The sequence below is a fragment of the Arachis duranensis genome, chromosome 9 (assembly GCF_000817695.3).
Source record: "Arachis duranensis cultivar V14167 chromosome 9, aradu.V14167.gnm2.J7QH, whole genome shotgun sequence".
NCBI classification, from domain to species: Eukaryota; Viridiplantae; Streptophyta; class Magnoliopsida; order Fabales; family Fabaceae; genus Arachis; species Arachis duranensis.
Genome location: NC_029780.3, coordinates 6,951,838 through 6,974,500, shown reverse-complemented (window position 1 = coordinate 6,974,500; position 22,663 = coordinate 6,951,838). Strand labels below are relative to the sequence as shown.

Genomic DNA, 22,663 nt, shown 5'->3' with positions numbered 1-22,663 from the left:
TTTTATATTATATAAGTGACCGAGTTAATCATTAATTTTTAATATACGCAGGACGGAATTAATGTATAATTAAATGTGAATATAACATTTCTTTGGCAGTTGGCAGTGACAGTGTTAAACTGTTAATACGTAATACTTAATTGGCTAATTGTTGATACATCAAATAATCGATAATTCTGGTCAAGATTTTAATAAATTAGTTCATGTTTGAGAAGTTGGTGCATTTTTTTTATTGATTGATTGGGTATTATCATCAGTAAATAAATTTAAGATAAACTCAGTTGACGAGTGCATAAAATATTGTGTTGGTCTTTTTTTATTTAGTTCAGTTTTTAGAAAGGAGTTTTTTGTTATTTGATACCATTTTGAATTTTTTAATTAAAAAATTGCTTTTTTTTTGTTTTCTTTTCTTTATCAAATACCAAAAAAGAAATTATAATAATTTTGTTATAAAAATATTAAAATAATAAATTTTGATTATCTATTTGTATTTTTTTACTAAAAAATTTAGATATAAAAGTGAGATGAGTGATATATTTTAATATTGTAATTTGTGGTATTTTTTAAAATTATGAGAGGTATACAAATCGGATCTTCCTAAGTTACCTGGGCAAAAAAGAGTTTACTTAAATTCTGAGTATGTGTGCTGAGGAGGAAAAAGATGCTTTCTCACCAGAGATTTTAAATGAAATAAATTGTACAGGTCTACCACCACACAAGTTGATCATGAAAGTTGGCGCTTCTGTTATGTTGCTGCAAAATATAGACCAAACTAATGGTTTGTGCAATGGAACGAGAATGCAAGTTAGAAGAATAGAAAATCATGTGCTAGAATGCAAGATTTTAACCGGTAACAAATTAGAAGTATTGTTTTTATCCCAAAACTGAATCTAATTCCAAATAATGAAACATTGTCGGTCAGATTTTAAAGAAGATAAATTTCAATTATTATGTCATTTACAATGACAATAAACAAGTCTCATGAACAAACTCTATTAAAAGTTAAAACATACCTTCCAAAGTCAGTTTTCATTCTTGGTCAATTGTATGTTGCGTTATCAAGAGTAAAAAGTAAAGATGGTCTGCAAGTGATGTTGCAAGATCACAGACACTTGGAAGATAACTGCACGATAAATGTGGTATATAAAAAAGTTTTTGAGAGCTTATAATGAAAAGGGAATTCTAATTCTCTTAATCAAATTTATTAAAATTTATTACTATCAATTAAAAAAATTGACAAATTTTAGGTTCTAATGGGTAATCCATTCTTATTCTACATTTATAACTTGAGAATATTAAAATTATCATAAAAATCTGTATCATTTTATTCTCTTGATAAACTATTTTAAAATTACGTTGATCATATAATTTTGTATATTAACATTGATATAATATTATTTAGGTATATGTTTTTCAGACATCAAAAGAGAGTGTTGAGTTATTTTTTAGTGGGTTTAAATTATTTATTATTTATTGAAGAACTTTGTGCATTAAAATTCTCTCTAATAGTTTATTGTTCATTTTGAGCTGATTTTAATATGTCCTTACTTGACAGTAAAATAACATATAAAAATTTGTTGGTGAGTTTAAGTATTAGTAGGCTATTTATGGTCACATTGAATATATATGTCTGATTTATTGAAGAAAGTAAATTACTAAAATCGACTAATAACTATTTTGGAGTTAATACACTTAACACTAAATTAAGAAAAAACAAACAATGCATAACATGTTATTTTTTTTATTAATCAAATTATTATAATTCAAATTAATTTTAACAAAACAACTTAGAATTATAATTTCAATCTTATCATGTGCATGACACAGGTTATTACACTTGTTTTTAAAACAATATCACAGCAGTTCACAATTAAAAAAAAAGGCTAATTTTTTTTTATATGACACCTAGTTTGGTGTAACGCCGGGTTATGGATGTTAGGAGAGTTTTACACTGTTGTAACGGCAGTTAGCTGACGGAAAGAAATCGGACGCTCCGATTTCTTGTAGGTGAGAGGGGACACAAATCGAACCGTCCGATTTGTGCTAAGCATATATCTTATTTGCAAAGAAATCGGACCCACTGATTTCATGCATGGAGAGTGAAATTTCTTTTGTCCAAAGAAATTGGACCCATCGATTTCTAGGCTGCAGGACAAAATTTTTGTTGGACAATGAAATCGGACCCACCTATTTCTCGCAAACAAATTTTTTTGGCGGGCCGTGCCACTAATCGGATTGTCTGATTTAAGTGTTCAAAAAATTTGAACCATCAAGAAAGCGGTCGAACGGTCTGATTTTAGTTTTGTATATACCAACTCCAAAACTGAGCCATCCACTTCATCTTCTTCTTCTCACACTCTTCGAATCTCTGAAGCTCGTCTATGCTCTTTCTCTTCTTCTCTATTATCATGGATGATAAAGTGATGTTACAAGTGTATTATCATGGCCAAATTTTATTACAAACATCTGAAGGAGTGAAATTTGTGTGTGAAAATCTATTAGATATTATAATTCCGTTCACACTGTCATTTGAAGAATTAAAAGGCATGATTTGTAAGAAGATGAATTCTCAAATATCTAGGAGAGTGTCGTGTATTTTGTACAGATATCCTATATCTGTATTTGGTGGGTTCGTTCAAGTTCAAACAAAATACGTGACTGATGAAGTGAGCATGCAAGAAATGTTTTCAATGTATCTTGAAAGTTAGTCCCGAATATCGTTCATCAAACTGTATATTGAGTTCGAGCAATCTACAGCGGACCGAGATATTGAATTGGAAGATTACAACAGTTATAACGAGGAAGAGTTTGAAAGTAACTATGAGGTCGTTGATCCGGGTGTAGACGAAGATCAAGCTGACGATGCTATGGCGGAAGATGTTGTGGATGTGGCAAATGCACTAGCAAACCAGTATCCGTTTGAGGAGCCGACTTTTATGTGGTCGTTGGATTTGGAGGCCATGCATGCACCAGAGTTTCCTCAATATATAAATGCAGGTATGTAATAATTTTAAATTATGATTTATACATAAGTTTTGAGTTTGAGACAAATATTTAAGGCAATGGTAAATAGGTAAAATATAGCATATAATTAATAATTATTTAATTTTTAATTATCAAGTAAATATGTATGTTGAGGAATTTAGTATTTCACATTTTTGTGTGATTATTAATTTATTAAATATCATTTGATTACCTAGTTGATTAATTTATTATCTTTTAAACGATTTATTCTTGATTTACGGATCATAGATAAATTTTATTAATGAGACACATATTTAAGAATTATTTATCAAAATATACATTTTGTGGTGTGATTGCAGCAGAGCTTTCTGTTATGACGGATAGTGATTCACCGTGAAAATGGAATTCAGTTATAGAGAGGCGGTAATTAAGGTGATGAAAGATTATACCATCCATAGAGATGTCGATTATCAGGTGCATGAGTCAGAACCGACGACATTCTATGCTAAATGTACCGAGTACGACGCAGGTTGTGATTGGCTTATCAGGGTTAGCAAAATGTCCAAGAAGTACTGCTGGGAGATAAGAAGGTACAATGGTAGTCACACCTGTACTAGGGCTATCATTTCTCATCAAGATCATTCGAAACTGGATTCCAACACAATTGTAGAAGCAATAAAGCCATTGGTAGAAGTTGACCCATCTATAAAGGTGAAATAAGTGATTGCGGAAGTACAGTCAAAGTTTAACTGCACCATAAGTTATCGCAAAGCATGGTTGGCAAAACAGAAGGCAGTGAAGTCAATTTTTGGAGGTTGGGAATCTTCGTACGAAGCTTTGTCCATATGGTTTGAGGCCATGTGTCATAAGGAGCCATCAACAGTCGTTCATTTTGAAACAATGCCTATGTACCAGGGAGATGACTTGATTCCTAATATTTGTGTACTACACCGAGTCTTATGGAGTTATTACCCTTGTATTAGAGCATTCATACATTGCAAGCCAATAGTATAGGTAGATGAAACTCATTTGTATAAAAAATATAAGGGCTGCTTGTTGGTTGCAGTTTTATAGGATGGCAATAACAACATCGTGCTTATTGCATTTGCGATAGTGGAGGGAGAGACATCTGAGACTTGGCACTTTTTTTTAGTAACTTACGACAACATGTTGTGACATGTAATAGTGTGGGCCTTATCTCCGATCAGCACAATTTCATCAGGTCAGCTACTGCTCGTAGTAACAGAACTTGGTCTCCTTTTAGAGCATTCCACATGTTTTGTATCAGACACACAGAGTCCAATTTCTTGAGAAAGTTTAAGGCTTTGTATCTGCAGAAGCTTATCATCAACATCGGTATCATAGTTACTATTAAAGTTATTCTTAAACCCAGTTATTGTAATGAATGTTGTTCATAATTGGTCTTTTTTATTGACAGGATATTCGAGGACGGTTCGTGAGTATGAGACGCATTATCAGCATTTACGTGAGCGGGGTGAGACTTATACCAATTGGTTGGATCGGACTCCACGTGAGCAGTATGCTTTGGCATTTGATGGGGAATACTGATGGGGTCATATGACCACTAATCTAGTGGAATTCATCAACTCGGTACTGAAAGGAGTGCGCAGTCTTTCAGCCACTGCACTTGTTAAGGCAACATTTTACAGGCTTAATGAATTGTTCACCCAAAAAAAGAGCTGAGGCTAAGGCTCGTATTAATGCAGAACATGTGTTCTTTGAGGTTGTGACCTCCAAACTGCATGCGAATCAGCAGACATCGGGTAACATCCAAGTTAGTTTCTTTGACAAACAGAATGAGGTATTCGAATTACGTGAGTGTCCCAGTGGTGTAGAGTATACAGTAGACCTACGTCGACAACGGTGTGACTATGATGAATTCTAAGTAGACCGGCTTTCGTGCCGATATGTGTTTGCTTGTTGTGAAAATCAGTGGCTGGATTGGCAACTGTATGTTCATGATGTTTACAAAATGGACCAAGTTCGACCAGAGCTAGGTTTAGGCCACTAAGAAATCCCACAACATGGCCTGTTTATCATGAACCTCAATTTGTAGGTAATCCATTTCTCAGACGGGTATCCAAAGGTCAGCCAAGGATGACCCGTTTCTTGAATGAGATGGACACTCGGATGTTGTGTGGTCCTAGGCGATGTAAGCAATGCGGGACCAAGGGCCACAGCCGTAGGAGATTTCATCGACGTGGCGGTGCAAGTGCAAGTCCGACCACCCAATAGAGCTCCATCCAAATTGCATTTCGTGTTATTGTATGACTTTCAATCTTTTATATATTATTGGTGCATTTCGTATGTGATGTTATTGTATGACTTTGGCATTTTTATATATTGACATAAAGTGAATGCTGATGTAAAGTGAAGTAACATAGTTAATGACATAAAGTCCACTAGCATAGTTAATGACATAAAAGGAATTAACATAGTCATCGTCATAGTTTAACAAACCAAAAACAATAAACAACAAACACATTCTAAGTAAGGAAGTCTAATACACACATCATTTTCTCATCGCCCATTTTACATCTTTGTATAATTTCTTGCATTTTTTTGCAACCCTGTTAAAAGCGGACGAGGTAAATCGATTAGCACTCCAACGTGGGGGATCAGCTCTAAGGTTATACCCTTTTCCTTTTTCGCTTGTGGTTGTACCTATGAAAACATTCACACATTCAATAACCAACTAATCAAACCAAACTAACAATGAAATTGCTTTACCAACTAACCAATAAATTACTTTACCAACTAACCAGGAAATTAATTCACCAACTAACCAATAAACTACTTTACCAACTAAGGAAATTATTTTACCAGTCTAACTAATAAATTACTTTACCTTCACTAGGCACTAAACCATCATCTGGACCATCACAGTCGTCATTATCAGCATCATCTGCATCCTCATTCTCATCCTCATCCTCATCCGTATCCTCGTCCGGATGGTCAACCAGATAGTCATCAGCCTCATCCTCAACTGCCTGGTTGCTCTCCTGAATTAGACCCATCGAAATACGACGTGAGTTTCCCACTGTATGATCCCCTCGTGGCATCATCACTCATACTCGAGTCAACAGAAATTCTACTTCTGGAATTGCCAGAGAAAGTGCGAGGTCGAGGTCTCGTATCCAATGACAATCTACCTGGAGCAATACCACTCGGATGGGCCCTCTGGTCGATAGGAATGTCTCTGTAATTACCTGGATGTGAGTAACCTAGCACAGGAGCCATGAATCCAAGCAGTTGGCTAAATGAACCCTGTTCCCCTTATTCTTGCTGCGGGACACTCTAATACTGTTGATGTAATGGGACTGACGGTGTAAAATAATTCGCAGAATACGTGTCAGGAATATATGGTGTGAATTGCTAAGGCTCTTGCTGTGCTTGTGTCTGTGGCGGTGGCGGTTGCGATGGCGATGGTTGATCTTGTTTTTATCTTGATTATGAACAGGATTACCCTTCTGATTCTCTTACAATATGAGATCTGACAGATGTAAGTGGACACTATATGTACCTCGGTACCAGTGCATGTAAATATCTAGATGATGCTATGAAGGCACCATGTACTCGACAAGAACATGACTATACCAATTTGTCCAATGCATAACCCAAAATGAGTGGGTGCCAGACCAATCTTGATTCTTGGGTCCTGTCAGAACTTCGCCGTGTGCTTCACCTAGATCCCACTTTTGATGAGGAATGCCCTGAGTCAAAGCAAACTGTCTCCTGATTCTATCAGATGAATGCCACTCAACGCATTCAAAAGATATAAGCAAAACTGTGGCACTCCATATAACCGAATGCTGACTGATGTCAAGAGGAATCACGTCTGGATCGATGCGACCAATTGCATAAGCCTCCCAAACAAACTGTACACATTATGCAAGTAAAGAAGGATTACACACTAAATAATAATACGGCTAAATAAAAACAGATACTTATTTATTACAATACACCTGTCCTTCTTGCAGATCATCCAATGCTCTCCTCAAGTGAGCAAGACTACAAAATCTGTAAGGCCGATCAGTACACTCCCAGTTATGTCACCTGACATCAGATAAATTGTTAATTAACTTTTATCAATCAAATTTAAAATACAACGTGCTACACTTTTTCAAAGTAGATAGTAATTAAATTTACCTGTTTGCAATTGGAAAGAGTCGAGAATTGCAAGGAATCGGTACAAGAAATGGTAGACGGATCCAAGCCCATGTAAGCAAAAGTGTTAGTGGACCATCAATCTCCTTGCAGTCGACACGAATTGCCCTACACAACGCTCTATACAGGTGTGCCAAGTATGTCGATTCCCAACTAAATTGTATGATCCCAGTAAAGTTACGGAGTAACGGCAGAAATTTTCAGGCATTGCTATCCCAGAATTATCTCCAAACATAACTGTCCCAAATAATAACATTATGTGGCACTTCACGTACTTCTGAATGTGAATATCATCATCCAATACTAAACGATCTTTCAATCCTCGAAATCATGTCAACTTGATGAAGTTTCCTTTACAGTCTGTCTTCCTAGGTGCAACACCGAACTGATCTAAGCATTCAGTCTCTAACGCCTCATAACTACTGAGTATCAGTCCTCTAACTGGCAGACCATTTGTCGGAAGACCAAGAATTATCGCCACGTCCTCTAACGTCACAGCACACTCACTAACTGAAAAATGGAATGTCTGAGTCTCAGGGCGCCATCTCTCGATCAAAGCATTAACCAATGCCGACTGACATTGGACAACTCCAATCTGAGAAACGTGATAAAAGCTGGTCTCCCGTAAATGCCCCTCCACTATTTGATTGTACGGATCCAGCGGCATGTAGTGGTCACATTGTAACATCTGTAAACCCTACAAAACGTAGCCATAAACCACATTAAACAAATATAACCTTATTTAATTAACAAATTAAATTTAATGAAATCAAATTTTCATTAATCACATAATCAGTAAACATAATCAAGTTAACAACTATATTATTAACTGCTCAAAATATACTAACTCTATTTTACAAAAAATTAACATCTATATTTTTTACATTCTAATAGTTATCAATAAGTCTTAAACGAATCTTAAATATAAATATAATTATTTTTAGATACATTAAAATCACATATTCTAATGTCTAAAACCAAATTATTTTATAATAATAACTCTTATTTTTTATTTTCTATTTTCATAACAACTCTTATTTCTTATTTTATATTTATATAGCACTAATAATAATAATACATCAATTAAAAAAATAATTAGTTCAATAATTTTTATATATCTTTTATATTATACTCATAATAATTATTTTATTGTCATACCTAAATTTTAATAAAAATTGCTACTACAATAAATTTATTACTAACAATTAATACTAATTAATTTATTTGTTATCATACCTATAATCTTAATAAAAATTATTACTATATTAATAAGAACTTATAATAGTTAATTTATTATCACACGTATAATCTTTAAGATTATACTACAATAAATTTATTAATAACAATTAATATTAAGTATTTAATTATCATTCATACCTACACATTTTAATAAAAATTATTACTACAATCTATTAATAACAATTAATAATAATTAATTTATTATCATACAACCATAATCTTAATAAAAATTGTTACTACACTAATCTCTAACATTATCACTATAATTTATTACTATACTAATCTCTAACATTATTATTATAATTTATTAGGATTTGGATCTTCTAAATTTTAAATTTTCACTTTAGAGGATAAAGTATAATCTCTCACTCTTAAATAGTTTTTCTCTCATATTTTCTCTCATTCCCATCTATGAAATAAATGGTGAAACATCACACTTGGCCCTCTAAATTAAAATTTAGAAAATCCAAATCCAACTTATTACTACTAATCTCTAACATTATCACTATTATTTTAATTAAATCAAAATATTTAAAAATAAAAACTTACATAATTAGGATAATCAAGATAATTAGTAATATGAAGCTCTGAACGACTGGCATTTTTTATTTTTCTTTTTCTTGACATTGTTGAAGGCTGGTGGTCAAATTTTTTTTTCTCAAAGTTCGATTTCATCAATGGAGAGTGAAATCAGTGAAGGTGAGGTTGGAGAATGAAGGAGATTGAAACGAAAGTGAAAGAAATGGATGGGTTATTCAGATGAAAATATACAAGCAGGAGGAACTGGAGTGCATGCATGTTTGCTGCGTGGGGTGTACAAATTGAACAGTCTGATTTGTGCACCTGTCATGCTTTTAATCGGACTGTCCGATTACTGTGCTCAAATCGGACCGTCTGATTGTTTTATCATAGTCGTCACATCTTCGTGAAGTCCTCTACACTCCCATAACCTGGTTATACTCCATACTTTTCTTAATATCAAAATTAAAAAAATATTAAAAAAATATCATTATTAATCCAATATTAAAAATAAAAAATTATTTTCTTTTCTTATCTTAATATTTCCTACCAAATTGAATCCGAATGAATACGTTGACGTCCTAAGGCTATGTTTGGTTGGAAAGAAAGAAATAGAAAGAAAAAAAATAGGAAGAAAAGAAAAGAAAAGAAAGAAATTGAATGGATTTTTATTTTCTTTAGATGTGTTTGGATAAAAGGAAAATAAGAAGAAAAGAAATATTATAGAAAGATAACTTTATCCTTGTATTATAAAATACATTGAAAAAAGTGATGGAATAATATTAGAAGTTGCGAGAAAAAAATAAGTTTTTCTTTCTTTTTCTTTTCAACATTGAAGAAAAAAAATTAGTGGATCCCACAATTTTTTTCTATCCCTTTTCTTTCTTCTCTAATTTCTCTTTATAACCAAACAATAGAAAATGATTATTTTCCTTCTTCTTTTTTTTCCTCTTTTTTCTTTTCTTTTATTTTCTCTTCAATCAAACATAATGTAAGGGTAAATTTGTAAGGCAATTCAGAGGGTCCCACACGTTGCAGGTCAATTTTCAATACATTTACTCCGCATCTTCGGCGAAAGCAACTCAACAATTTCATTCACTTAAAAACCCCAAAACCCGATGTTGCCGAACGCTCCTGGAGGTTTCGTGGAAGTCATCTTGCAATTTCCGGTCACGCAGTCAGAGAAGGAGTATTTCAACGACTGAAGTTGCTGTTGCCTATGCGAATTTCAAACTCAAAACCACAGAATACAAACTACTAAGTTCAGATACATGGAGATCCGCGAAGCAAAGTTTCTCTGCAGCTACGGCGGCGAGATCAAGCCCCGCGGCCGCAACAACAAGCTCGCCTACATCGATGGAACCAATAAGCTTCTTTATGTTGACCGTAGAATTGACTTCACAGCCATGGTTTCCAAAATCTCCAGCCTTTTTGACGGCGCCTCCAACCGCGACAACTTCTTCAAATACCAAGTCCCCGGCAGCGATGACCTCAATGCTCTCGTCTCCGTCACCAACGACAGAGACCTTCATAACATGATGCTCGAGTTCGATCAACTCTACCGCGATTCCCCTAGATTCGCCCGCATGAGACTCTTCCTCTTCCCAAACCCTAACAAACCTCTCGATTCGGTTAAGCCAAACTCTAATAGGCTATCTTCGAATCTTTGGAAGTATGATGTGTTTATCAGCTTTAGAGGGAAGGACATTCGTACGGGATTCAGTTCCCATCTTGTCGAAGCTCTGAATCAAAACCAAATAAAAACCTTCATTGATGATGAGCTTCACAAAGGGGATTGCATCTTGGATTCTCTTACAAGAGCTATTGAAAATTCGTCTATATCTGTTATCATCTTGTCAGAGAATTTTGTTACCTCAAGTTGGTGCCTTCACGAGTTATTGAAAATAATGGAGTGCGGAAGGAAAGTTATACCTGTGTTTTATGGTGTGGATCCATCAGATGTGCGAAAGCAGCTAGTAAGTTTCAATGAAAAATTCAAGTCTCACTTGCAGAGTGACATTAACAATCTTCTGAAATGGATGGAAGCTCTCGCCAAAATAGCGGATTTAGATGGCTGGGACTCCGGCTCTTGTAGGTAAGGATGAATTATTTTTAATTGAGAAATAGCTGTTTAGATGATCGATTGTAATACGAAATAATTGTTTGACTTTTTAATTCAATTTAATTTCTGGTTATATAATGCAGTAAATCTTATCTGCTCCTGGCTATGTTTCTTTTTTTTTTTTTAATTATTTATTCATACTGTAGGGACGACTTTGAACTTGTTGAAAAGATTGTCAAAGATATTTTGCGAGAGCTGAATAATCATTGCCTGCATAAGGATGTCAAGAGTTTAGTTGGTGTTGATAAAAATCATGAAAAGTTAGAAATGTTATTAAGTTCAGTTCCTGATGAACAAACGGGAATAATTGGGATTTGTGGGATGGGAGGATTGGGCAAAACAACTTTAGCAAGACTTTTATATCAGGAACTTTCTCATCAGTATGAAGGTTCCTGCTTCCTAGGAAATGTTCGGGAAAGATCAGAAAAGTATGGGCGGGGACTAGATGAGTTGCGAAATCAACTTTACTTGGAGTTGTTACAAGGAAAAGATTGCGAAAATACCATGGCAAATACAACTTCAAAGTGCAGGCTCAGCAGACAAAGAAATTTCATAGTTCTTGATGATGTGAGTAGCTCAAAACAATTAGAATACCTAGCTGGGGACCTTCAGTGCTATGGTGCAGGAAGTAGAATCATTGTGATAACAAGGGACAAGAGTGTGCTGAAAAAAGGAGTTGAAAAATTTCATCAGATGGAGGTGTTAGATTTTCAAGATTCCCTTATATTGTTTAGCTTGAATGCGTTCAATCAAGACTATCCAAAAAGGGGATACCAAGAGCTATCATGGAAAGCAGTTACCTACTGCAAAGGTGTCCCATTAGCTTTAAAAGTATTGGGTTCTTTTCTTTGTTCCAAGAGTGAAACTGAATGGGATAATGTTCTGCAAAAACTCGAGAAGAATCCTAATGCAGCAATTCAAAATGTGTTAAGATTGAGTTGTAATGGATCAGATTATCAGGGGAATCATATTGTTCTAGACATTGCATCAGTTTTTAAGGGGGAGCAAAAGGAACAACTAGTTAATGTATTTGATAGTTGCAGTTTCTATACAGCTAGAGGCATGAGTTCCCTTCTTGATGAGGCTCTAATAGCTATGTTCGATCATTTTGGGTTATCTCATGTCTTGTACAAGAAATGGGGTAGAGAATCCTTTGTCAGAGAACTATCAAGAATTGTCAAAGTCATAGCCATTTGTGGGATGTTGGTGATGCTTGTGATGTTTTGGAAAATAATAAGGTAAGGAACACAATTGTTTTTTAAAGGTAAATTACACTGACTTCCTAGGAGATTATGTGATATTAGACTTGGTACTTCTGATTTGTCATATTTATATAAACATCCCATAAGGGGTGTTTGGAAACCCCTTGGAATTCAATTCCCACAAGAATTTACAACGTTTGAAACCAAAAAAAATTAAATTAGTTTAAATAGAATTCAATTCAATTCCACTTTGTTCTTCTAAAATCAATTCCTACCCAATTGGGTCGGATTTAGAATTCCATTCTATTAGAATTTCAGTTAAAATATAAAATGTCTAAAATATCCATATGACCTAATTACTTTTCTTTTTACCCATTCATTTTCAAAGTTTCCCACCTTTCAACATATACGTCTTCCTCGACACCTCCACTCTTCTCCTCCTTCTCAACAACAACGCACAGTTTCAGTTTAATATATGTGTATTGCTTTGTTTCAATTTATATATATAATTTATATATATGCTTCACCGACTAGCATAAAGTACGTACACTTTCAGTTTAATATATGTGTATTGCTTTGTTTCAATTGTTATATATAATTTATATATGCAATCATTGCATCGAACTTTTTGCCCAAATTTTGTCCTGAACTCCCAATTTATGTATATATATAATATAATTTATGTGAATTTATATGTATATATTTAATCAATTATATATATTTTGTTTGTGTTTGAACATGTTGCTTATGTTCATATATATATACTTGTAGGTAATATGAATGAGTTTGACGAAATAAAAATATTTGTGTGTTGTTACAAGATTAACTTAGTTTATTTTTGTGTCAATGACTTTATTAATTGTAGGTTCTGATTTCGGTCTTCTATCTTATAAGGATGAAAAATAATATTTTTTTTTATTTTTTAAAAGAGGTAAACAAATTTTAATTGAAGGAAAATTTAATTGACAAATAATTTTTTAATTATTTTATATAATTTAATAAATAAATATATTTATTATTTAAATATGATGTCATATTAATAAAGGATAAAGATCTCCATTATAAAATTTCAATTCATTTGATAAACATTTCAAACGCTGGAATTCAATTCAATTCTATATTATTTATGTTTATACATTATAGATGTTGGTATCATATATCACAAAATACAAGGCAGATAAGTGTCACGTTTTTTGCAAAACATAAAGGTAGTGAGTTTAGTATCACTTGGATCTATACTTTCTCTTTTATAAATTGGAGATTTATGTTTGCCTTATCTCAGGGAAGTTAGTGTAGCTTGCCATGTTTTCAGGAATAAAATTTAGTAGAATACATTTTTAATTTAGTTGAATTCCTAGGCACTATTCTGATTTAGTGATTTTGTTTATTTGTTCTGTTTCTTATGTTCATCAAGGAGAGTGTTCAATTGAAGCCATAAAGTTACATATGTCCCAAAGTAGATAAAATCTATGCTCGAGTGCTGGAACTTTCAAAAAGATATTTAAGATATCTCAAGGTTGTTATCTCCCCAAAATAAACACTGATGCCGGTGATCTGCAGCTTCCTATGTGGTTTGGAGTCGATTCCTGATAAAAGAAGGAAAATAAAATTTAATAAATAAGAGAGAAAAGAAAAAAACTATTGCTCTCAGAAGCCTGTTACTTTGCATGTCAAAAGGTCAACTTAAAAGTTAAAAAAACGACTATGGGATGGGTGCAAGTTTGTATATATATTCAGATGTATATAATCTATGCTTTAGTTTCTGGTTGAAAAGCGGATGTGGTTTTTTTTAAGTGGTCTGTTATTAATTTTGTATTGTGAATATTTTTCTTATTTTCTGGGATAATTATTACTATATTTCATTATATTGTACTTCTGTTAATATCAAATTTATCTCTTCCATTGCTGCTCTCCATCAATTAGTTTTCTATCTTTGCTTGTTTTTATAGTATCACCCATCTATTACAGTATTACTGCTGTCGTTTTAATTTTCAGTATTGATGCATACTGATAATCTGATTGGTATTCTTGCTAATATTGGGTTTCACAAACCTATGAACCGTTTGTTCAAATTCTTCTTTAGATGATGCATTGATGCTCCAGTTTAGAGAATGATAATCCTCTGTGCTTGACTCTATTGCACTGGTTGAAGTTCTACAACCATAGAGCAAGATCAGGTTCTCTTGGAGCACATCGATAAGGCAAATTAGATTTTCTTTAGTATTAGATTATGATTTTTATCATTATATCATGATAATATTTGTAGAAGAACGATTTCTTAAAAGTATTTTATTGAAATATATTGGTTATAAAATTTTAGAGAAATTGATATTTTCCTTTCATATTCTGTATCATTGTTATTTGAGGCCTGAGGCCCTTGCCGCTAATAGGTATTGTAGACACTGTTGTCTCGACTGCCATAGAAAAGAAAGATTTTTTAGACATTTTTTGGGTCTTTTAGCCTTATTTTATGTTTTAGTTCTCTAAACTTTACTTCTATAAGGCAAATAGGTCTCTTTAGTCAGCATCTTTGAGACTTTGACTATTAATGGAGGATTCTATACGGAAATGGATCCTCTTCATTTTTTATAACACTTAAAAGAATAAAGTGTGATTTTTTACCTTTAATTCTATAAGTAGGTCTAAAAATAAATAGGAGAGAGAGAGGAAGAGTGAGATTAAACACTTGACATCATTCAATTTTTTTTTTATCATTGGAGAGGATCTACTCCCACTCTACACGGCCATCAAGAAGGTGATGTGGTCGTTAACATGCCATGTGAGGTGCAAGATATAGATTAAAGAGTGAGATTTTGTCGGAACTGAAGCAGATTTTGGATTGTGAGAATAGAGTAAAGAGTGAGGATTATGTGTTGGATTTTTTTATTTCGGTGATGTCGTCATCAGAGTTGTTATCTATTCCTAATTTGTTGGATCTTGAAGGTAATAGGGAGGCGATTGAGGAGTATTTAGGTAATTTGTATATGTGTGTTTTATGTTGTAGCTGCTGAGTGTTTTGGTGAGAGGTTGAATTGATGTGTTTGGTTTGTTGTTGGAAGAGATAAAGCTCCCACCCTAACGAATTTGAAAGCTTTTGTGAATAAAGTCAAGAAGAATGAAAAAGAGGATTCTTCTACTAATGTGATCAAAGATAGTGAAGCAGATGGTGCTCAATCCGCTGCCCACCAGGCAGTGAGGTTTAAGAGAAAATAGAGGACGAACCCTAAGGAAAGTGGTGGGGTGTTCACGGCCGAGGAGATTAATGCCGCCTATGAAAGTCAGCAAGGTCTTCATGGGTATCGGGATAGGCCAATGAATTCACTCTTGACAAAGGGTTACCCCTTTATGGCTATTGCTGATGAGTTTGCTCAGACTGATGCTGATGTAAAGGTTGTTCATGAGGCGGGGAAGATTGGTGTGGCTCGCTTCTTGCAAGTAAGGGTCTTTCTATTATAAACTATAGTAGTAGTAGTATCAAATTGTTATAATAACTTGTTATTTGTGATATCTTGGTGATAGTTGGTCGATTGATGTCAATAGGACGAACATAAGAGTTAGATGCTATTCTGGAGGGTGACAATGTTGCTGTCATAAAGAGATTGAAAGAATCAGCTTAAACAAAAAGGTAAACTAGTGAGCAAGTTAAAAGCCGAAGTGAAAAGCCTGAAGAAGGGGTTGAGAAAAGTAGAAGAGGAGGATAAAAAGGTTAGGGCTGAGCTAGAGGCAACTGTTGTTGAAGGTGATAAGTTGAAGGCTAGAATTGCGAAAGAGGTATTAAGTGCCTTCACACGGGGCTTTGACCGTGCTATGGCTCAGATAGGAGTGATTGCTCCTGATATTGATGTTTCGAAATTTGACGTTATCAAAATTGTAGCAAATGGTGAGTTAGTAGATGATGATGTGTTAGTTGATAACCAAGAGGAAAGCGTAGGCGGTGGTGAAGAAGAGTAGTACTCGTCTTTGAGTCTTTTGAGTTGTTTTGCTTACGCTGTATAATCGTATTTGGTATTTGGATTGTTTGCTATTGTTGGTTGGACATTAGTTTGTTTTGCCAAACTCAGGCTTTGTTTATGCGTATTTGATTTATATTATTCGCATAAGGAATTTTATTTGATTTGTTTGGCTTTGATGATAGATGGTCATATAATGACATATTGTAAGTCATATTTAAATTTGAATGAAATATACATGGTAGATATAGTGTAGGAGACCTCGTTAAAACCTTTTCAAGAAAAATTCAATGTGGGAAAAAGTTTGAGAGTAAAAAAAAGCATAATTGTCAGAACCGAATTGGTGATCGAATCAGTTAGGTTATTGGGTCACTGGGTTATTGATTCAACTGGTGAGTCACTGGTTGAACCGTTTAACCCGATCCTATATAAATAAAAAATAACTAAAAATTTAAAATACATAATTTCACTAACATTTTAAGAATATTAAACTATTTTTAAATAATATGGAACAGGAATAATAAGTGTTTTGTTATTTTTATTCTATCATAAATATTTTTATTTTGTTTTTGTATTAAAATAACTATTATTTTTAAATTTTAATAATTTATTAATTAATTTATATCTATTATACTATTATATACTACAAGTATTTATTAAAAAAATAATATTAATATATATTATATAATTATGAAAAGAAAGAATAAGTGAGTTTATAATTTTTGTTAAATAAAAATATAATTAAAAAGATCGAATTTATAACTAAAATTAAAATAAATTAAATAAAAGTAAATTATTTGATAAAAGATATTTATATATATTATAATTTGCGTATAAATGCATAAGAAACGTAATAGCCCAGTGGCTGTGAGAGTGTTTTAGTTATCTGAGGTTAGGGGTTCGAACCTTCCTTCTTACATTTTGAACAAATTTGTATTTTCAATCGGATCGGTTTTCAACGGTTTATGGCAGGTCTGACCGATTCGTATCGGTTCTCTTTTTTAGACGGTTTAAATATCGGACCGGATTGGTATAGGCTCCGGTTCACCGATTTTTTGGTTGAACTGGCCGGTCCGGTCCGATTTTTACAACAGTGGAAAAAAGAGTATCTCTCTTTGTCTATATCGTGCCTAAATAAAATAATGTTTGAGTGAAGATATGTTCCAAGTACCAGGTGCATTGTTTCCTTGAAGTGTTTGTAGCTTATATGCTTCTTTACCGAGGACTTGTATGACTCAATAAGGTCCCTCCCATATTGCAGCGAGCTTGCCATGTGTTGGTGGTTTTCTAGCGTCCACTGTTCGTCTGAGAACAAGGTCTCCATCGTTGAATGCTCGGAATTGAACTTTCTTGTTATATTTCCTTTGGATGATTGATTGCATGGCACGTTGTTTGATTGCTGCTTTCTCTCTTTTTTCGTCAATTGTGTCTAACTCGAATCTTCTGGTGACTTCATTCTCGGATGGGGTAGTGTTCTCGGATCGTCTTGAGTTCTGAGCGATCTCTATTGGTATCATTGTATCTGAGCCATAGACAAGTCGAAAAGATATTTTGTGTGTTGTAGTTTGAATTTTAGTATTGTAACTCCAAAGAATTTCTGGGATGAGTTTCACCCATTGTCCTTTAGCGTCTCTGAATTTTTTCTTTAAAGCCTGAAGGATGACTTTGTTAGCAGCTTCTGCCAATCCATTTGTTTGTGGGTACTCTTCTGAAGAAAAATGATGCTTGATTTGAAAACCTTGTAAGAATGTTTGAAGATTTTGGTCGATAAACTACCGACCATTGTCAGTTATGATAGCTTTAGGTAAATCAAAGCGACAGATGATATTTTTCCAAAGGAATGATATAATTTTTTCAGCTCTGAGCTTAGCTAGTGGTTGTACTTCTATCCATTTTGAAAAACAGTTAATTGTAACCTTTGTGTACAAGTCAAGCTTTGTAGCGTACAATTTTGTTTTTCGCATTTCGTTTTTTCACAAATACTCATCTGTATCCAATAGGTTTTACATCTTCTGGTGTATGGGCTATAGGTCCAAAGACTTTTCGTTTTGCAAGTGAGTCAAATTCAGCCTTCATAGCTTCTTCCCATTTTAGCCAATCATTCCTTTGTCGACATTCTTCGACTATTCTTGACTCAAGATCCTTACTTTTATGCATGATATGTAATGCCACATTATATGCAAATATCTCATTGACAATCATTTTATTTCGGTTTCGTTTTCTTCATGTAAAGACATAATTTATTGAGATCTCATTATTTTCACAATTTTCAGGTACTTAAATGTCTTCTGGCGTCAAAACTATATCAGAATTTTGGACACTTACTGGTGTCCTTTCCGTGTCTTTATCTTTTTCGACAAGAATAGTATTTACCTCTTTTCTTTTTTGAGGATTTTTATCTTTAGAATCAACAGGTCAACCATGCGTCTGACGTGAATTTGTTTCAGTGACCATTTGTCCAATTGGAATATCAATTCAAATTGGAGCTTTTTTAGCTGGTTTATAGGATTCAGTTATCCTTTTTGTATCAAAAAATGCATTAGGCAATTCATTTATTATTCTTTGCAAATATATGATTTTTTGAATTTCTAGTTCACATTCCCCTGATCGAGGATCTAAATGCGTCAAGGATGACGCATTCCAATTAAGTTCTTTTTCAAGAAACTTATTCTTTCTCCCTAATGTTAGAAATTTCGATTCATTAAAATGACAATCTGCAAATCGGACATTAAATATATCTTGAATTTTTATCTCAAGATACCTCATGATAGAAAGAGAATTATATCCAATATATATCCCCAATTTTCTTTGTGGTCCTATTTTGGTGCGATAAGGCGGGACAATTGGAACATATATTGCACACCTGAATATTCTCAAATGAAAAATATTTGGCTGTTGGCCAAAAGCTAACTACAAAAGAGAGAATTGGTGAAAATTTGTTGGCCTTAAGCGAATAAATGCTGCGCCATGTAAATAGCATGCCCCAAGCCGAGGTTGGGAGATTTGTTCTCATAAGTAAAGATCTAGCAATCAACTGGAGTCATTTAACCAGTGACTCTGCTAGTTTATTTTGTGTATGAACATGAGCTACTAGATGTTCAACATTTATACCATTGGCCATACAATAAGCATCGAAAGTTTGGGAGGTGAATTCACCAGTATTATCAAGGTGAATTGTTTTGATTGGATTTTCTGAAAATTGTGCTTTTAATAGAATAATTTGAGCAAGTAATCTCGCAAACGCCAGATTACGAGAAGAGAATAAGCACACATGTGACCATATAAAAAATGCGTCTATTAGGACCATAAAATATCTAAAAGATCAACATGGTGGATGAATTGGTCCACCTATATCGCCTTGAATCATTTCTAAGAATTAAGGAGACTCAAATCCAATCTTTACTAGTGATGGCCTTACAATTAACTTTTCCTGAGAATATGTAATACAACAGAATTTACTAGATTGAAGAATTCTCTGATTCTTTAGTGAATGTCTATGGGAATTTTCAATAATTTTTTGCATTATGATTGTTCCAGGATGTCCCAATTGATCATGCCAAATTATGAATTCATTTGGGCTAGTAAACTTCTGGTTTACAATAGCATGTGATTCAATTGCACTGATTTTGGTATAGTATAATCCAGAAGAAAGTGAGGATAACTTTTTTAATATAACCTTGTTGTTTGAATCATAATTTTTGATATATAAGAACTCATGATTTTCCTCATTCATTGTTTTAATATGATATCCATTTCGGCGAATATCTTTAAAACTACTCAACAAGTTCTTTAAGGACTTAGTAGACAATAGTACATTATTTATTATGAATTTTGTTCCTCCGAAAAACATAATTATAGCTCTTTCGGAGCCTTCTATCACATTGTCTGAGATAATAATAGTATTAACACATTCTTCTTTTGGTATAAGATGAGTAAAATATATATTACTTTTAAGAATGATATACGAACTTTAACTATCCACAAGGCAAATATCTTCGTTATATGTCCTTGTTATTTTTTTCAAAGGCAAATAATAATAATAAGATAATAAGTACAAGTGCATGCACAGTCAAATTATATTCTTGAATAGAACTGTTTGTTTAAGTAGCATTGTACAAAAGGATAATATCATATACTAAAAGTTTTACTATTATTATAATTATTATTTTTTTTTAGAACTTGACACATTTAGTAATTTTAAATTTCTTAAATATAAATATTAATATTTTATGAAACATTATTTATATACATCATACTTAAAATTCAAATGCATAATTATTTATTTACATAAGTATTTAGCGAACCCAAATATAAAACTTTTCTATCATTGATCAAATGACCAATATTTTCTTTAAGATTCTCAAAGAAATCAGATACTTCAAAATTAAATGAGTGATATAATTTTTAGCAACATCGTTTGAAACAAATTTTGTCTCCTTTCTTTTGTCATTATTTTTCAAGGATGCTTAGTAAAGATCAACTATATATCTTGGAGCACAACAGGTATATGGCCGATGGCCCTTTTCACCACAACGAAAACATTTATCCTCCGTTGACTTATTTCGTCTATTATTTCTTTCTTTATCCCACTTATGGTGAGATCCTTTCTTATGAACATAATTTTTCTTCTTTCTATAATTTTTTCTTCTTACCAAAACCTTGTCATTTACCTTTTATGTGGTTATAATATAATTTGCCACATTTGCTTCAGCAAAATGGGGTGGCGCTAGCTGGGCACGCTTCATGATTTCTTAAAGCAATTCATTGTTATGTTCAGCAACAAGAAAGTAAGAAATTAGCTCAAAATATTTTTTAAATTCTTTTTCTCGATACTGCTGCTGCAAGAGCACATTCAAGGCATGGAAGATCGAAAAAATTTTCTCTAACATGTCATTATCAGTTATCTTTTTCCCACATAATTTCATTCGTAAAGTAATTTGGAACATTGTTGAGTTTTATTTATTTATTGATTTAAAATTATGTTGGCTTTATCCTTCTCAAATGCTTTATTTTTAGTCTTAATGCTATTTTCAAAATCCATTGAATCAAGATAAATTTCGGCATCTAATATCCATGATAACTAGTTGTTTTCAAATATATTAAGAGTATTAAATTTAAGATGAAAGAACTTTAACATAATAAAAATTTATTCTCTGAGTCTTTTTAAATTTTTATCAGAATCTTGTAATGATAACATGTTATAAAATAAATAGTAAGAAAGAGAAAATAAATATAAAAAAATATAAATAAAAAATTCTACTATTAATATCTATTAATATTATTATTTCAATATAATAAAAATATTTTTTATATATATTTATATTATTTTATAGTGTACATATATATATAAAAAAAGAAAAGAGTATTTTTGTTGTGCATGTATTATCCAAAACCTCTTCAATATTTATGCACGTACTAAAGTTTCATTCTCAAACTTTATTAATTTAATCCATTTTAAAAACTTGAACCTTCTCCCTGTTGAGAAGTTAAGTCGCCCAAATCATTAATGGAAATCCATATTCATATATCACAACATGAAGAGCTTTTTCTTTGGATTTTTTCTTTTTCTGTGTGATGTCCATATTAAACGATTAAAATAATTGAAAATGTACTCATTTATCTCTCAATTATTCAATAAATTATTATCTTTGTCATATATAAAAAAAAAGTTAGACGCAAACGATGACACGCAATCAATTATTCTTAAACGTTTCTGGTGTCTCTGTCGCATTCGTTATTTCGTTATGACAGATAACAGATTTGGTTCTAATCCAATGAATAGAAGGGTAATGCTACCGTGTTGAAAGAAAAAAATTTTCTTCGTGTGCTGAAGAAGCGTGGCACTAATGCAAAAGTGACGCGTGTTAGCATTGCCTCTACTTTGGTAGACAATTTTCGTGTCAAAACAGAATGAATAGATATCAACATCATAAATATTAATTATATTAGATTAATTTACTTTAACAATAATAATTTATTGAGAAAATGCCACTCCTCTTTCCGGCGAGATGCTAAAATATCACTCTCCTCTTCTCTATTTTATAAATGTACATTTTCTTCCCTTCTAACTTTTAAAAAACCTCCTCTTTAATCTATTTTAAATTTTTTGTGTTAATAATGTTAACTTTATCCATTTTTTATGAAAAAAAAATAAATTATTTTTTGAAAAAATATCCATTAACAAAAATTTTATTTTTTATCATTAAATTTTGCTTACCAAAATATCCTTTAATAAATTATTCTTTTATTAATTAAATTGTATTTTTAACGAAATATTTTCAAAAAAATTAATAATTAAATTATTTTTTTCTAAGATACCTATTTTTCAATAATTTTTTAATTATTAAATTGTGATTTTACTAAAATTTTTGTTAACAATTATTTTTATATTTACTATTAATTTTTTTATATTAATATATATTATTTTAACATTAAATAAAAAAAATTTATCACTGTTAATATGTATAACAATTAATATA

General features: G+C 32.4%; 2 protein-coding genes across 2 annotated transcripts in view; one reads left to right on the top strand and one right to left on the bottom strand.

The window, feature by feature from the left end:
• Positions 1 to 22,663, bottom strand: part of LOC107464522 (uncharacterized) — a 67,645-nt gene that overhangs the window by 31,206 nt on the left and 13,776 nt on the right. The gene's annotated exons all lie outside the window — the stretch shown is intronic.
• Positions 10,011 to 14,099, top strand: LOC107464449 (disease resistance protein RPV1). Its single transcript, XM_016083365.3, has 3 exons — positions 10,011 to 11,005; positions 11,179 to 12,270; positions 13,649 to 14,099. Exons 1-3 carry the CDS (start codon positions 10,182 to 10,184, stop codon positions 13,662 to 13,664), a joined length of 1,932 nt encoding a protein of 643 aa, XP_015938851.1. The 5' UTR covers positions 10,011 to 10,181; the 3' UTR covers positions 13,665 to 14,099.

Coding starts and splice junctions, on each gene's coding strand:
- LOC107464449 (XM_016083365.3), top strand. CDS start 10,182: ATGGAGATCCGCGAAGCAAAGTTTCTCTGCAGCTACGGCGGCGAGATC. Junction 11,006..11,178: donor TGGGACTCCGGCTCTTGTAG/GTAAGGATGAAT, acceptor TTCATACTGTAG/GGACGACTTTGAACTTGTTG.